The sequence below is a fragment of the Lynx rufus genome, unplaced genomic scaffold (assembly GCF_022079265.1).
Source record: "Lynx rufus isolate CCGP_SWC_20201006 ecotype Redwood Valley unplaced genomic scaffold, mLynRuf1.p SCAF_34, whole genome shotgun sequence".
Classification (NCBI taxonomy): Eukaryota; Metazoa; Chordata; class Mammalia; order Carnivora; family Felidae; genus Lynx; species Lynx rufus.
In genome coordinates, this window is record NW_025814850.1 from 1433884 (window position 1) to 1450839 (window position 16956).

General features: G+C 49.0%; 1 protein-coding gene across 1 annotated transcript; it reads left to right on the forward strand.

The window, feature by feature from the left end:
- The first annotated feature begins 1584 nt into the window (after positions 1 to 1584).
- LOC124522237 (membrane primary amine oxidase-like) lies at positions 1585 to 8874 on the forward strand. The gene is made up of 4 exons (XM_047093566.1): positions 1585 to 3175; positions 7242 to 7527; positions 8226 to 8355; positions 8599 to 8874. Exons 1-4 carry the CDS (start codon positions 1585 to 1587, stop codon positions 8872 to 8874), a joined length of 2283 nt encoding a protein of 760 aa, XP_046949522.1.
- The last annotated feature ends 8082 nt before the right edge of the window (positions 8875 to 16956 follow it).

Here is a 16956-nt window from a genome sequence, read left to right on the forward strand (position 1 = left end):
TGTGGAGATTACTTAAAAATAAAATCTTTAAAAACCAAAACCAAAACCAAACTACAGCTGGATGTATAAATATTTCTGGATAAGCTGACCTTTTTGTTATCAATTTACCTGGTTTAACTCTCCCAGGCTCCCAGATACCTCACCGTCTACCCGCAATTACCGCCTTGCTTAAAACATGTACCACACAAAGTGGGTGATGGGCATTGAGGAGGGCACCTGTTGGGATGAGCACTGGATGCTGTATCGAAACCAATTTGACAATAAATTTCACATTAAAAAAAAAAAACATGTGCCACACAAAACTTCCCTATCTTACCTCTTCTGCCCCCATTTTGTCCCCACCTCATACCAAACTCACCGACCTTTTGGTCATTCCCTGCCCATGCTGAGCTGTTTCAAGTTTCTCTACCTTTGTACCTTCTGTTTCCTTTGACTGACATGTTTTTCCCCTTCTCTGCCCGGAGAACGTATTCTTCCCGCAAGGTCAGTCTCATGTCTGTTTCTGGGGAAATCTTCCTGGGCAGGTCCATGTTGGGAAGGATTCTCCTCCAGGTTCATGAGGCAAGCATCTCCCCTCCCTGGAACCTTCGGTCTCTCCTTGTTCCTCTCAGGACCTGGCTGCCCAGGTGACGGTGGCCTCTTGCACATCACCTGGCAGAGAATGGAGGTAGCTTTGCTCTCTGCCTCTGCAACATTTTGGAGGAAGGTTTCCTGGAATTGAGGGCTATGGGTTGCCAAGGTAACTCCACAGCCAGTGTTCCAAGTCCCCTGACCTCTGACCTGGCCCGTCAGTCCTGCTCAAAGGGGAGACAGGGGGATCTCTGTTATACTGTGCACCTGCTCCCTGCCCCCACTTCTGACTGGTTGCACACCCTGTGTACCCCACCTCCAGTGATTTAGGGTGCTTGGAGCCTCCACAGTGTTGATCTGGTTCAGCCCTTCACCACCCCCAGCTCCTCCCAGGTGTTTTATGTTCTCAGCATTACTCCCATGCCTGCCCATAGGGTTCTGGTTGATAGCTGGTGGGGAGCAGGAGAGAGTGATGAGAAGCAGAGCCTGGAGGGAAGAGGGGAATCTGGCTGGAGCGGTCTGGGCAGGTGAATTTCCATTGCAGCCTTATAGCCAGGAGAAGGGTTCCATCTGGAGGGTGGAGGGAGAGCCCAAGGACAGTCCCTTTCTGTCCCCTTTACTTCCTCTTGCTTCTACCTGTGTTATCTCCAAAACCTACCCTTCCCCCCACTTGGTTCTCCAGCCTTGACCCTAAGTGTTTGATTTGGAACAAGGGGACAGAGGCTTACATGGGCCACTTAAAGTCCAGGTTCCTACCTCAGCCCCACCTCCCAAGCTTGGCCTGACCTCTGGCCCCCTCCAGCTTCACCCCCACCCCCACCCACCCATCTGCCCTTGGCTGCTTATCTTCAATGTGTCCATCATGCCTCTTGCCCAACAGCTCTGCTCAGAGACCAGGAACTTCCAGAGACTCAAAGAGGCATCCTGCTCCCAAGTCCTGTCTGTCTTTTATCTTTCTATTTCCCATTTTGCATTCTGATTCAGGAGCCTAAGGACAGTCCAGGAGATTTACCTATGGCTATCTTCATTATTTTGTCCCTGTGTAGTGTTCTGGTGACTGGCATGGGTAATGGCGGGAGTGAAAAGGGATTGGAGAGGGAATATGAACCCGGCCAGCCTCCCCGCTGCCCCTCTGTCTCCCCCAGTGCCCAGCCCCGGACACCCCCCAGCCAGAGCCAGCTGTTTGCAGACCTGAGCCCAGAGGAGCTGACGGCTGTGATGAGCTTCCTGACCCAGCAGCTGGGGCCAGGCCTGGTGGACGCAGCCCAGGCCCGCCCCTCGGACAACTGCGTCTTCTCGGTGGAGCTGCAGCTGCCCCCCAAGGCTGCTGCCCTGGCCCACCTGGACAGGGGGAGTCCCCCGCCCGCCCGGGAGGCACTGGCCATCGTCTTCTTTGGCGGACAACCCCGGCCCAACGTGAGTGAGCTGGTGGTGGGGCCGCTGCCGCACCCCTCCTACCTGCGGGATGTGACGGTGGAGCGTCACGGGGGCCCCCTGCCCTATCACCGACGCCCCGTGCTGATGCGAGAGTACCGGGACATAGACCAGCTGATCTTCGACAGAGAGCTGCCCCAGGCTGCTGGTCTCCTCCACCACTGCTGTTTCTATAAACGCCAAGGACGGAACCTGGTGGCGATGAACACGGCCCCCCGTGGTATGCAGTCAGGGGACCGGGCCACCTGGTTTGGCCTCTACTACAACATCTCAGGGGCTGGGTTTTTCCTGCACCCCGTGGGGTTGGAGCTGCTGGTAGACCACAAGGCTCTGGAGCCTGCCCACTGGACCATCCAGAAGGTGTTCTTTCAAGGCCGCTACTATGAGAGTTTGGCCCAGCTGGAAGACCAGTTTGAGGCCGGCCTGGTGAATGTGGTGCTGATCCCAGACAACGGCACAGGTGGGTCCTGGTCCTTGAAGTCCCAGGTGCCTCGGGGTCCGAGCCCTCCTCTGCAGTTCCACCCCCAGGGCCCCCGCTTCAGTGTCCAGGGGAGTCAAGTGGCCTCCTCATTGTGGACTTTCTCCTTTGGCCTTGGAGCTTTCAGTGGCCCAAGGATCTTTGACATCCGCTTCCGGGGAGAACGGCTAGCTTATGAGATCAGTCTCCAGGAGGCCTTGGCCATCTATGGTGGAAATTCTCCCTCTGCTCTTCGAAGCCGGTACACAGATGGTGGATTTGGCTTGGGTCACTTCTCTTCAACCCTGACCCGGGGGGTGGACTGCCCCTACCTGGCCACCTACGTGGACTGGCACTTCCTTCTGGAGTCCCAAGCCCCTAAGACAATACGTGATGCCATTTGTGTGTTTGAACAGAACCAGGGCCTCCCCTTGAGGCGCCACCACTCAGATATCTACTCCCAGTATTTTGGGGGCCTTGCAGAGACAGTGCTGGTCCTCAGATCTGTCTCGACCATGCTCAACTATGACTATGTGTGGGATATGGTCTTCCACGCCAATGGGGCCATAGAGGTCCGACTCCATGCCACCGGCTACATCAGCTCAGCATTTCTCTTTGGTGCTGCCCGAAGTTACGGGAACCGGGTTGGGGAGCACACGCTGGGCACCGTCCACACCCACAGCGCCCACTTCAAGGTGGATCTGGATGTAGCAGGTAAGATATTCCAGCAGAAACAAGGATTCCAGAAGAGGGGGCTGAGGTCTCCATGCCTAGCTTTAAAAATTGTCACTGAAACATGAAAAATATAAAAGTGTCTGAAATAAACGTGAAAGTCATTGGATTCCTGAGAGATTTTCACCCTTAGCAGATCATTCTTCCATACTTAAAAAAAAAATTGGGGCTCCTGGGTGGCTCAGTCGGTTAAGCGTCCGACTTCAGCTCAGGTCACGATCTCGCGGTCTGTGAGTTCGAGCCTCGCGTCGGGCTCTGGGCTGATGGCTCGGAGCCTGGAGCCTGCTTCCGATTCTGTGTCTCCCTCTCTCTCTGCCCCTCCCCCGTTCATGCTCTGTCTCTCTCTGTCTCAAAAATAAATAAGCGTTAAAAAAATTAAAAAAAAAATTCTTCCATATTTTAAAATGTCGCATCTGCAATATTTAATAAATTATAACATTTATGATATTGTATACTATCTACAAATAGGATATATTGATATAAATATTTAAGGTTTTTATTACCAAATTTGGGTCATAATGTACATATATTTTGCCACATCTGTTTTTTCACATAACAGCGTATCACTCATGTAAGCAACAAATATTTACTGAATGCATATTTGTGCCAAGCACGGCATTAATGCAATTTAACAAAAGAAACAACATCCTTGCTCTTAAGAGGCTTGCATTCTAATGGGGGAGTGGAGAGCGTGTGCAGCACCTTGAAAAATATGTGTGATAGAAACATTTTTATGCTTAACTGCTCTATACATCGGTTTACACAAGTGTAAAAATGGTATAACAGTCCATTCTTAGTATTGAGGATTAATGATGAGTACTTTAAAACACTGTCTCTTAAAAAAAAACTTATCCAGGGGCGCCTGGGTGGCGCAGTCGGTTAAGCGTCCGACTTCAGCCAGGTCACGATCTCGCGGTCCGTGAGTTCGAGCCCCGCGTCAGGCTCTGGGCTGATGGCTCGGAGCCTGGAGCCTGTTTCCGATTCTGTGTCTCCCTCTCTCTCTGCCCCTCCCCCGTTCATGCTCTGTCTCTCTCTGTCCCAAAAATAAATAAAAAACGTTGAAAAAAAATTAAAAAAAAAAAAAACTTATCCATGCATTCATTCATTTAAGTAATCCTTATACCCAACATGGGACTCGAACTCACAACCCTGAGATCGAGAGTCACATGCTCTTCTGACAGACCCAGCAAGGCGCCTCCAAAACACTTTATCTTTTGAAATAATTTTAGACTTAAGAAAAGTTGCAAACTTCATCCAGTTCCCATATACCCTTCACCCAGCTCCTTACATGTTAACATCTTACATAACCACAGTATGGCCATCAAACCAGGAAATTAACATTATTACAATACTATTAACTAAACTACAGACCTTATTAGGGTTTCATTTGTTCTTCCACTAATTTTCTTTTTCTGTTCCAGGATCTAATGCAGGATGCTGCACTGCATTTACATGACTTATCTCCTTAGTTTCCTCCAACCCGTGACAGTCTCTTAGGCTTTTCTTGTCTTTCATGACCTTCACACTAGGGAAGATATTGGTCATTATTTTGCACGATATCTCTCAAAGTGGGGTTCTCTGTTATTTTCTCATGGTTAGATTGAGACTGTACTTTTTTTTTTTCCAAGAAAACAAGAGAAATGACATTATGCCCGTCTCAGTCCATCATATCAAGAGATATAGTGATGTTGGCCTCAAGCACTTAGTTAAGATGGTGTCTTCTAGCTTTCTCCATTGTAAAAGTTAATATTTTTCCATTTCCTGTTAATAAATATCTTGGGGCAATTACTTTGATGCCATGTGAATATCCTATTTTTTTTCTTCTCAAATTCTTGCCCACTAATTTTTAGCATCTATTGGTGGACTTTTTTTTATGCCACAATTATTACTGCAGTGTTACCCTACTGGTCATTTCAAATTTTTTTCCTTATTCTTTATTCATTTATTAATTAGAATTCTTCATAAGGAAGGGCTATCCTCCTTTTACATTTATTTATATGTGTAATTATTCACAACTGCATGGATTCATGGATATTTATTTTAGTCTAAGGGTTATAACCCAGTACTATCGTTTATTTTGTTCCTTGAACTGTTCCAGTTTTGGCCATTGGGAGATGCTTCAGGTTGGTTCCTGTGTTCTTTTGATGTGCCTCCAACCTTTTTTGAGTACTTCTTTACTTTCTGGCACAAGATGTTCGAATTTTTTTTAATGCTTATTTTTTTTTATTTTGAGAGAGAGAGATAAAAAGTGAGCAGAAGAGGGACAGAGAGAGAAGGAGAGAATCCCAAGCAGGCTCCGCACTGTGTGGAGCCTGACGCGGGGCTCGAACTCATGAACCGTGAGATCGTGACCTGAGCCGAAAATCAAGAGTCAGATGCTTAACTGACTAAGCCACCCAGGTGCCCCACAAGATGTTTGAATTTGATCTTGTATTTTCCCTGATCCAGCCCTGGAATCAACCACTTCTCCAAGGTGTTCTGGTTCCTTCTAATTGGAAGATACTATTTAGAAACCAAGACCTGGGTACCCAGAGTGCTCATTGTCACTGGGATGTCATTGCTTTTAGGATCGCTCGTTGGACTTAGCTAGAAAATATAGGTATGTATTCTGCCCGACACACACACCTCTCTTTAGCTCTGCTCCTAAGCAATATCTCTTCAAGCACTTTGAACGGTGCCTGACGCATAGTGAGGAGTATTAGCCATTGTTGCTGCTGTTGTCCTCCACATGAGCCCGTGTGGATGTACCAGAAAGAACTCTTGGCCTTTTTATTTATTTTTATTTTTTTTAATGTTTATTTATTATTGAGAGACAGAGAGAGACAGAGCATGAGCATGGGAGGGGCAGAGAGAGGGGGAGACATGGTATCTGAAGCAGGCTCCAGGCTCTGTGCACAGAGCCTGATGCGGGGCTCGAACTCACAAATCATGAGATCATGACCTGAGCTGAAGTCAGATGCTTAACCAACTGAGCCACCCAGGCGCCCTTCTTGGCCTTTAATTATCACCTCTGGGTAGAAACCCTGCGGTGTGGACTAGGGGCAGTGACTCCACAAAAGGAAACCGAGAGTGTGCTTCATCAGTCTCTGCTGTCCTCTGGTCCTTGGAAGGTATGGAGGGAGTTTCGGCATGTTTTGGTTTACTGCTCTTTGGTCCCAGATCACTTAAGTTGATTCCTAATATGGGACCTAGTTAGATTCTAATAAAATCATTCAAAATTCCCAGAGTTCAGGGAACAGACTGTGCACTTGGCCCTGCTCTTAATTCCTTGCCAAGCCTCAAATGATAAGAAATACCCCCCAAGCTCCAGCAGCATTGGGCCCGGGGTCTGATTTTCCTTCCCTCTGGCCAGCATTTCTGCCGTCCGTATGTGGTGGGGCCATTCTATGTTGCTTTCCTCTGTGTGCTGCTGTGTGGACGAAACAGAGCCAGAGTAAGACAGGGGTCCCCGCACTACCATGATACTAACCACATGCCCTTGATGACAAACTAGAGCACGTTCTTTAAATCTCTAAGCCTCAGTTGTCCCATCTATACAATGGGGACAATTGTCGTTCCTCCTTCATAAGGTTGTAGTTCAAGTAAAGCACCAGTGCCCTGCCTGTGCAGAGCTCCTCGAGGAGGAGGTACAACTATTTTTATGTTAATGGCAAGGTAGTTCCGGTGGTGCTATAGGGCTTTAGACATGAGGCGTAGACCCTTTCCTTGGGTCAGGAAGAATCTGACTCCTGCACATTGCCAGCCAGGCTGCTCCAACCTCAGGGAAACTATCCTCCCTGGCAGGTCCCCAGCAGGAGAAGGTCAGTGGAGATCCAGTCACAAGGCATCTGGGATTATTACCAGAGACGACATCAGTCAGGACCTTCTCCAAATCTCTGGATAGATATCTTGGGGAGAGGGAAGGGGAGCAGGGGGCACACCCAGTTCTGGGTTTCTCTTTGGCCCCACTCTGAAGCAGTGAGTGGAGGGGAGGGGACAGAGTCCAGAGGGGACAGGGCAGCTGCGTGACCAGCCCTCCTTCCCGCCCACCTCCACCCCACCCCGGCAGGACTGGAGAACTGGGTCTGGGCTGAGGACACGTCCTATGTCCCCACGGCGGTACCCTGGAGCCCCGAGCACCAGATGCAGAGGCTGCAGGTGACCCGGAAGCTGCTGGAGACTGAGGAGCAGGCCGCCTTCCCCCTGGGAGGCACCCCACCCCGCTACGTGTACCTGGCCAGCAACCACAGCAACAAGTGGGGTCACCCGCGGGGCTACCGCATCCAGATGCTCAGCTTTGCTGGGGAGCCGCTGCCCCAGAACAGCTCCATGGAGAGAGCCTTCAGCTGGGGAAGGTGAGCGGCAGGGTGTTGGCGGCTGGAGGAGGTGGACTATAAGAAGGGCCCCAAGTTGCTCAGAAGCCACTTGCCCCCACCTCCCACAGGTGTGCATGCACATACACAATCATGCACACACACACATTCCCGCAGCCACAATCTTAGTGGTATTCAAGTGCTGGACGGAGGGATCAATGGAGAGTTAGGTGCCAACTCGAGTATAATAAAATGTTGAAGGTGGGTTCTAGGTCATGGGTATATGGGTGTTCACTAGGCCATTCTTTCAACTTTTCTGTATGTTAAAAATGTTCACAATAAAAATTGGAGGAAAAAACAGTACGAGAAGAGCACAGATCTGAGGGAATATGCCCTAAAACCCAGGCAGGTGACACGCTGAAACCGACTTAAGATCAGAATCAGGCCATGTCTGCACACATGCATCCAGGGCGCAGGCTCAGATCTGGACGGATGCACGAGGATGACATTCCTATCTGAGATCTGAACAACGGGTCAGTTGATGTTTGAAATATGAGACACTGGACACACTCAGGAAGTCTCGGGACAGAAAGAAAGAGAACAAGCGGAGACAGAATAATAAAGAGGCTCGACGTCGTGAGACCTTTGTGCTCACTTCCTCTTTGTGCTCCCTCTCCAGTGTCGTTTCGGGCAGTAGGACAGGCTGATGACCTTGTGCGTCTAATCCAAATCTCCTGTAGGTACCAGCTGGCCGTGACCCGGCGGAAGGAAGAGGAGCCCAGCAGCACCAGCATCTACAATCTGAATGACCCTTGGACTCCCACTGTGGACTTCACTGACTTCATCAACAACGAGACCATTGCAGGGCAGGTCAGCTGAGAGGATGGAGGGGGAAGCTCGATGGGGAGGTGAGGGAAGCAGGGATGAGCTACTTCATCCTCTCCCAAGCCAGATTCCTTGGGGGTCTTTAGAACCCACTAAAGAAAACAGCTTTGTGATTTCACGTTTTTCCTGGGCTAGTGAGCTGAATCCGTACACACAGGGCTACTGGAGGAGGCAGGCATGTCCCTCGCAAAGCCAGGCCTCAGGATCATCTTTCTTCTCCCCTGCCAGGACTTGGTGGCCTGGGTGACAGCTGGCTTCCTGCACATCCCACATGCAGAAGACATTCCCAACACGGTGACTGTGGGGAACGGTGTGGGCTTCTTCCTCCGACCCTACAACTTCTTTGACCAGGACCCTTCCTTCGATTCTCCTGATTCCGTCTATTTCCGGGGGGACCAGGATGCTGGGGCCTGCGAGGTCAATCCCATGGCCTGCCTCCCCCAGGCTGCTGCCTGTGCCCCAGACCTCCCTGCCTTCTCCCACGGGGGCTTCTCTCACAGCTAGGGGGGTCCCTGGGATGGGGGATGTGGCCAGGGGCTCCAGGGCCAGGGTGTGTGGGGAGGGGAACAGTGGGCACTGGGCCAGGCAGCCTGGTACCCTCTTTTCTCCCAAGGCCCCTCTGTATGGCCCTCCCTGACACCCCCTCCCTGCTGGGAGCATCCTGAGCCTGTGATGCCCGACCCTGGGGGAGGGGCAGAGACACGACTCAGCTTTGTTGGCCCCAGACCTGCTGGGTTCCTGTCCCAGAGAGAGTGGCCAGCCGAAGCCTGGACTGATGGCCAAGCTTTTCCCAGAAGATTTGTGTTTCTTCTAACAATTTTTTAATCTTTGTTTTGTTTTGTTTTTTAAGTAGGCTCCACGCCCAATGGGGGGCTCGAACTCACAACCCTAAGATCAAGTCGCATGCTCTACCAACTGAGCCAGCCAGGTGCCCTTCATCTTATTTTTTGTAACAAGATTTTTTTTTTTTAACGATTCACATGTCATTAAATCCGCCCTGTCAATATGTAAGATTGAGTGGGTTTTGGTATATTTACAAAGTGTGCAACCGTCACCCCTATCCAATTCCAGAGCATTTTCATCATCCGAAAAAGAAACCTCAGGCCCGTTAGCAGTCGCTCCCTGTTTCCCTCCAACCCCTTCCCGGCTCTAGGCAACCACTAGTGTTTCTGTCACTATAGATTTGTTTATAACCTGGACATTTCATATACAAACAGGTTCACCTTGCTTCTGAGTTACGTCCATTTTGTAGCTTGTGTCATGGCTACATGACACATGGTGTCCATGCGATTCCACTACATGGACAGACCACATTTTGTTCATCCACTCTTCCACTGATGGACATTTGGGTTGCTTCCACTTTATGGGTAAAGCTGCAGTGGGGGCGCCTTGGTGGCTCAGTCGGTTAAGCCTCCGACTTCGGCTCAGGTCATGATCTCGGTGAGTTCGAGCCCCGCGTCGGGCTCTGTGCGGACAGCTCAGAGCCTGAAGCCTGCTTCGGATTCTGTGTCTCCCTCTCTCTCTCTATCCCTCCCCTGTTCGCGTTCTGTCTCTCTCTCTCTCTCAAAAATAAACATTAAAATAAACAAATAAATAAAATATTATTTTAAAAAGCTGCTGTGAACGTTCACGTACAAGCTCTTATGAGGACATGTGTTTTCATTTCTCTTCAGTACATACATACCTGGGCGTGGAATTGCTGGGTCGTATAGCAACCCTGTCCCTAACCTTTTGAGGAACCGCAGGCTGGTTTCCAAAGTGGCTGTATCATTACTTTTCCTTTCCTTTTCTTCTTCTTCTTCTTCTTCTTCTTCTTCTTCTTCTTCTTTTTTTCTATTGTGCTAAAACATACATTGCCTCAAGTTTACAAATTGCCCAAATTTAAACATAAAGTTCAGGGGGCGCCTGGGTGGCTCAGTCGGCTAAGCGTCCAACTTCAGCTCAGGTCATGATCTCGCGGTCTATGAGTTCGAGCCCCGCGTCAGGCTCTGTGCTGACAGCTCAGAGCCTGGAGCCTGTTTCAGATTCTGTGTCTCCCTCTCTCTCTGCCCCTCCCCCGTTCATGCTCTGTCTCTCTCTGTCTCAAAAATAAATAAACGTTAAAAAAAAAATTAAAAAAAAATAAACATACAGTTCGGTGTCACTAAGTACATTCAGAAGCTTGCTGGGGCCTCCCCAGCTCCTCCTCTGCCCTTGGGTCTTGAATTTGAAGATGAGGCCTCTATGGACCACCTGTTCTTTCAAGTACCAGGGCAGGGTCCTCACTAGGCCTGTGTCCTAGAAGCCAGGAAGGCGCTTTTCCGTCGTCATGTTCCCTTGTTCTTGCACATTCCTTCTCCTCCCTTTGTTCCCCCTCTTCCTCCTTCCCCTCCTCTTGCTACTTCAGCTTCTACTCCCTGCTATTTCCCTCTTCTCACTATCAGAACAAAAATGCTCCTCCTGTCATCTGTCTACACTGCCAAATGTTCTTCTGAGTTCTTGCCATGTACGTAACCATGTGGAGTGTGCTTTTGAGAGGGGGCAGGATGGTCAGGTGACAGCAGCAGTTCAGGAGGTTTTGTGGGTGGAATGGTGAAAGGCCATCTGTTCCCAGGGCCTATGAGTGACAGTGGCCTCTAATACTGTGCAGCAGCCAACATGAATGACCAAAATGTCACCAAAGGTAGGAACCAAAAAGCATCAGGAGCTTGGCCCCCAGGCCAGGAGCTGTCTGGTCAGGGGAGGGCATGCCAATGAGCCAGGGGTGTCCCAGTGAGGACTGGCCCGGCCTGGTCTGGCAGTAGCCTCCAGAACCTCCCATCCCCACTGGCCTTCCTGACATGTGGACTATGGATGAGCATAAATAAGAACTGGAACATTTTCCAGAAAAGAGTATGGGGGCAGGAGTAAGGTGGGGAAGAGGTAGGGCTCAAAGACCAAGCTTTCTCAGGTGCTCCCAGACCAGAGAAACCATGTGTTATGTGGTGTCTACACCTCTGCTTCTACAGCATGCCTACTTCTCTCAGTCTCTTTTCTGGAAAAGGGGGTTGTCGAGTCAGGAGGAGAGGGGGTTCCTTCCCCAGGAGGAAGCCCAAACCACTGACCCAGCCCTCAGGGAGGGCAGGCTGGGGCAAGAGGGCAACTGAGGGCACAGAAATTTGGGTCCAGCTCAGCTTGTGACCAGAGAGAAATGGCAAACCCAGAGCTCAGACACCATGGAAATCTTGTGGTTCCCTCAACAGCTGCCTACACTCTCAGGCTCGATCAGGTGAGCTGGAAAGGAACTAAGTTCTGGAAGAGGGGCCTCCATACAAAGACTAAAAGCCATGGGAGCCAATGAGGGGAACAACAGCAAGAGAAATGTAACATGAATTAAATCTGTCTCTCAGCCCACTGGTAGACACCTGAAACACGCAGAGCGTGACCTTGCTCAGGGAACTCATGGCTGCCTTACTGCCTTAATGTTTTGGTTCTACTAAAGACTAAAAGTAACCTTATCTTAGCAGTAGCTAGCCCCTCAAGGTCCTGAAAGCCTTACTTTCAAATTCGTTAGAGACTTACGCTACCCCTAACCCCCACTAACTTAAAAGTATATAATCAGTCACTCCTCACAAGCCCCATGCAGCTTTTTCTGCCCCAAGGTCCTGTCTCCATGCTTCAATAAAATCCCCTTTTTGTACCAAAGATGTCTCCAGAATTTTCGTAGCCTCTTGCTCAAGAACCCCATTAAGAGCCACACTCTCAGTTCGAGAACAGCAACAGGGTATCGTGAAAGGTGCTCAGATGGGGAAGGGGTTAAAGCAGAGCTGGTTAAGGTAGTTGCCGATGCTTCTTTCCATGTGTTTCTAGGCTCAGTGATTTAGTGTCTCTTTATTCTTTCAGCCCAGATAATATCCTGTTTCGACTTTCTTGTGTTTTCTTATGTGAAGAAATTTGGACCAAGATGGGTATAGATGCTCTCATCTTCCCTTCCCTCGTGGCCAAGCAAATGTGGTGGAGGGAGCCAGGGATGTTTCTCTTGGCTGTTCCACCTCTGTTTCTTCACATGCAGGGATGGGGGAGGGGACATGTGTCCCCCAGGCTGAAGTCTGTGTGAAGGGCCCTGCTACTGTGGCTCACCTGCTAACCGGTGAGTGTGTGATGGGGCTCCCCACTGGGGTCAGAGGGGACAATTGGAGCCACTACAAAAGAGTGTGTGCACAGGGAACTCTCAGGAAAAGCCTCGAGGCAGCCCCGTTGCATAGCCCTACTGGGAACACACCCTTCCAGCCACAAGAAAATAAAACAACCAGACACTGAGGAATGTAGCCCACAGAGATCTAAAGGGTGAGAGTAGCAAAGTTATAGGAGGAACCGAGTGAGGGGGAGAGAACTTCGGGAATGTGGGCCCTCTGGTGACCCTCGGGCCTACAGACCCCACTAAAAGGACCTCGACCACTGTCACACACACAAATACGAGTTATCCATGTGAGCTGACCTCTTAGTGGCACCTGCTTCATGTCCCCACTCCAACACTTGACCTGTGGCCAATGGCTGGCCATGTGTGCTCCACTCAGGCTCTGCGGGTGGGTATCTGCAGGTTCAGTAGAATTCTTCCTCCCCACATCTAAATCGATTATGAGGCTTATATTCTAGACACCTGTCCTTGGCATGTTTCTCGTACTCTGCAACCTTATGTCTGTGGGCCAGAATATGATGGGGAAACTCCCCCTTTCTTAAGGACCCTCAAGGAAAGTGATATCTCAGTCTTTCCTGCTTCTCCCATTGAAATGAAGCCAGTATGGTGGAGACTACCACGGGTGAGCTGATTTCCATCTGTTGCCTCATAACAACCTTGAGAAGCAGATATTATTATTCCCATTTTACAGATGAGAAAACTAATATTCAAAGAGATTAGGTAACTTGCCCCCAAGTCATCTGGCTAGTAAGCTGTGGGGCTGGGATTGAACCCAGGTCTTCATGGAATTATACCCGGCTGTTTTCTCCTGTATCGCTGCTCTTCACTGGCAGGCAGGTGATGCTTGAGAATCATTGTTGAATTTGGCACCTGATGCATGGTAAATGACCCTCTAAGAGCAAAATCAACACTCAATGGACCAGAGCAGAAATATGCACAGTTGCCTTAAAAAGCAAAGTTTCTCGACCTTAACTGTGTACTAAATCATTGGCGGAACTTGTAAAACTCCACATACCCAGGCTGTACCTCAAACTAATAAAATCAGAATTTCTGAGAATGAGGCTCAGCTATTAGCAGCTTTTACATCCCCCCTGGTGATTCTAACATATATCCAAAGTTGAGAAAACCCTGAGACAGTAGTTCAGTTCCAAGTCTGCCAGAGGAGCCTTGATATATAAAAATATAGAAAGAATGTATCTAAGATATATAAATAACGTGTTCATTGGAAGGCACAGAAGGCACAGAGTCTGTCCTGGCAGGACAATCCGGCCATGTCTAGAACAGAGGACCCAGCCCGAGGCCAGTCCAACCCTGGAGGCACAGTAGCCACTTGGATGGAGGCACAAGTCCCTGCAAACCCATCTCATGACCAACTGCTGATTCTGATTCACAGCTCCTCGGGCTAGCTTCCCACCACACCTTGGTCATGGGAAGAAAACAGGCAAGTCAATTATACCTCTTGTGTAAATGAACTAATTGGTATTCTGATAAAAATTGCTTTTGCCTTGACAGTTACTATAAATGAAGATTAGCCTGTAGGTGTTACTTTGGTAAAGTTAGATCTTCCCGGAAAGATGAACCGCACCCCTCTTGGTGATCTGGTGAATCCGGTTTCTGATTTAGTTTCCTCCCTTGAAGTGTGGTGAATTCACCAAAGAACCAGGGTGTCCTGGAGACATCAGCCAGACTCTCTCAATACAACCCACCCAGCCTTGCCTGGACTTCACTTCTAACTTCCAGAGCAGAAATTCACTGTAAGCAAATCCCCACCTTCCTTCCCTTCTCCTCCTATAGTTTTCCTTCAGCCAACTGATGCTTATAAATCTTTGGAGCTCCTCACTCTCTGCCAGGTATATCAGTTTCAGCACCTCTTGCCATCATGGTGTCCTGCACTCCAGATGGCCCAACCGTGTGTGCTTCCCCAGTCCATTCCCATCCATTCACACCTCTGCCCATGCACTCCCTCCTGCCTTCCTCTGGTTCCTCCCTCTTCTGCCTTCCTCCCTTCTTCCTCTGGTGATGCTTATTCATTCTCTAAAACCCAACTCAAATACCACCCCCTGAGCAAACCTAGTTGGTTTGTTGTCCCTGGTGTCTCAGTACTTTGGATAGAACCCTATAGAAGAGGTTCATGCACTGGATTCTAGTTCATTATCTACACATATCTTCCCTTCACTCCCCATCCAAGAGACTGAGCTCTCTGGGGCAAGAACCATGTCTTGTTGGCCTCGTTGGCCTGGTGCTCAGCATGGCGTCATGCCCATTATGGGTGCTTAAATACATCTTTGTTGCAATCTGAGCAAACAATAACTGTTGGTATATTCAAGTAATTCTTGGTCTTATAAAAAGCCATTTCGTATCCAATTTTTCCTCTGACTAACTCAGAAAGAAAGGTCTAAGGAAACCCAAAGATTCTGAGTCTTTGGAGAAAATCACCCTGGCCGTACAGGTTAAGCCAGGACATGGGGCCAAAGGGCGACACTGACACGCTGAGCCTGAGCATTCCCTCTCCAGATGAGACCTTCACCACAGGAATCAACAACCCAACAAAGGTCGCAGGAACAGAGGAGATGGGACAGAAGGGTTTCTGCGTAGGTGTACATTGGCAGGTCTGGAAATCAATTCCCCATCCTGGGATTTCCCTGAAACAGACAGGAGAGGCTCAGAGCCTGGAATAGACCCAAAGGAGCATGGGGTGAGAGGGTTAGAGGCAGACACTGAGCACTGGACCCCAAAACGCCATAGAATTTGGCATGCATGTGGGGAAGGGTGTTTCTGAGGCAGCAACTCCATGAGTTCATGTTTTCCTCATTCTGCAACACGGTATAATGGTTTTATAGTGTGGCTTCTGGCGCCAGATTGCTGGGGTTTAGATCTGGTAATTTTGACACCTTGGGCAACTTATTTGACATCTCTGTACCTCACTTTCCTCACCTGTAAGATGGGGACAGTAATAAAATCTACCTCAGAATTTTTATGAGGAGTAAATGAATTAATCCATGTAATTTTCCAAAACTAGTTCTTGACGTATGGTAAATGCTCAATGAATACTAGCTAGTATTTAATAGTTTATTAACGAGCACCTGCTGGGTGTTTCTGTTACTGCATAACAAACCACCCTGAAACTTAATGGCTTAAAACAACAAACCATTTTATTTGCTCAGTTTTCCATAGGTCAGCCATCAGGGCTGGGCTCATTTGGGAAGTTCTTTTGCTGGAGTCACCTGGGATCACTCACAGGGCTGCAGATATCCAGCAGATGGACTGGTGCTGGATGGTCTAAGACGGCCTCACTCACATGTCTGATGGCTGGGGCTGGCTTTCAGGTCACTCACAGCAATGAGTCTCCACAGACCAGCCTTGACTTCTCCCCTCTGTGGTCCAGGGTTCCAACTGCAACCCAAAAAGGACAAATCCTAGTGAACGAATACTTTTCAAGCCTCTGCTTGCATTACATTTGCTAAGGTCCCATTGGCCAAGGCACAAGATCAAGCTCAGATTCAAAGGTTGGAGATAAAAAGTTCACATCTTGATAGGAAGAGAGGCAAAGTCACAACACAAAAAGGCATATGTCAATGATGGGAAAAACCATCACAGCCACCTACACAGGCTACCATACTGATATCAGATCTACAAGTAGAGCTCAGTTCTGAAGGCTGGAAGAGATGTTTTCTTGGTCCTCAGGGCTCAAGATAGCAGGAAAAATGTTGAGACATATGCGAAACAACTGTAATGCAAGGTTTGAACAAGATTAGTGCCCCAAGATAGAACAGTAAAGTGCTAAGGGAGTTCAGTCAGTGTGATCCTTTATATCTGAGGAAGGGTGCACATCAGTGGGTTGAGAAGGGCTTATTAGCTTGGCCTTGAACGTGGTTAGAATCTGGACACCTGGAGATGGGGAAAATTGTACTCCAGGTAGAGGGAAGTGCAAATTTAGGAAACCCAAGGTTCCTCTGGGGAATCCAAACCATTTGATATATAACTGGAACAAGGGATCCATGAAGGAGAGATTGGAGATATAAGGCTAGAAAGATAACCTGGGTCTGATTGTGAGTCAGCTTGAATTTGAACTTCACTCTGGAGGCAATGGGGAGCCACTGGAGATTTTTTCAGGTGACAGGTGAGAAGAATTGTGTTGTAAGAAAGCTCTTTCACCAGTAGTGTATCAGATGGCTTGGGCTGGGAGTGGGAAAGGGAGTAGGAGATCATTAGGTAAGGGAGGGGCTAACAGGTCTAGGCAGGGAGATTGACAAGGAGCAGCAAGAGTGGAAAATATATGGTCAGAACCCGATGAGGCAGCATCAAGGATGACCCAAAGGTCGCCAGGCTCAGTGGCTGGAGGATGGCAGGAGAAGAGGAGGTACACAAGCAAAGCAAGAAAGTCTGGAGGAGGAACAGGTCTGGAAGGAACCCGTGGATTTGGGGAATGT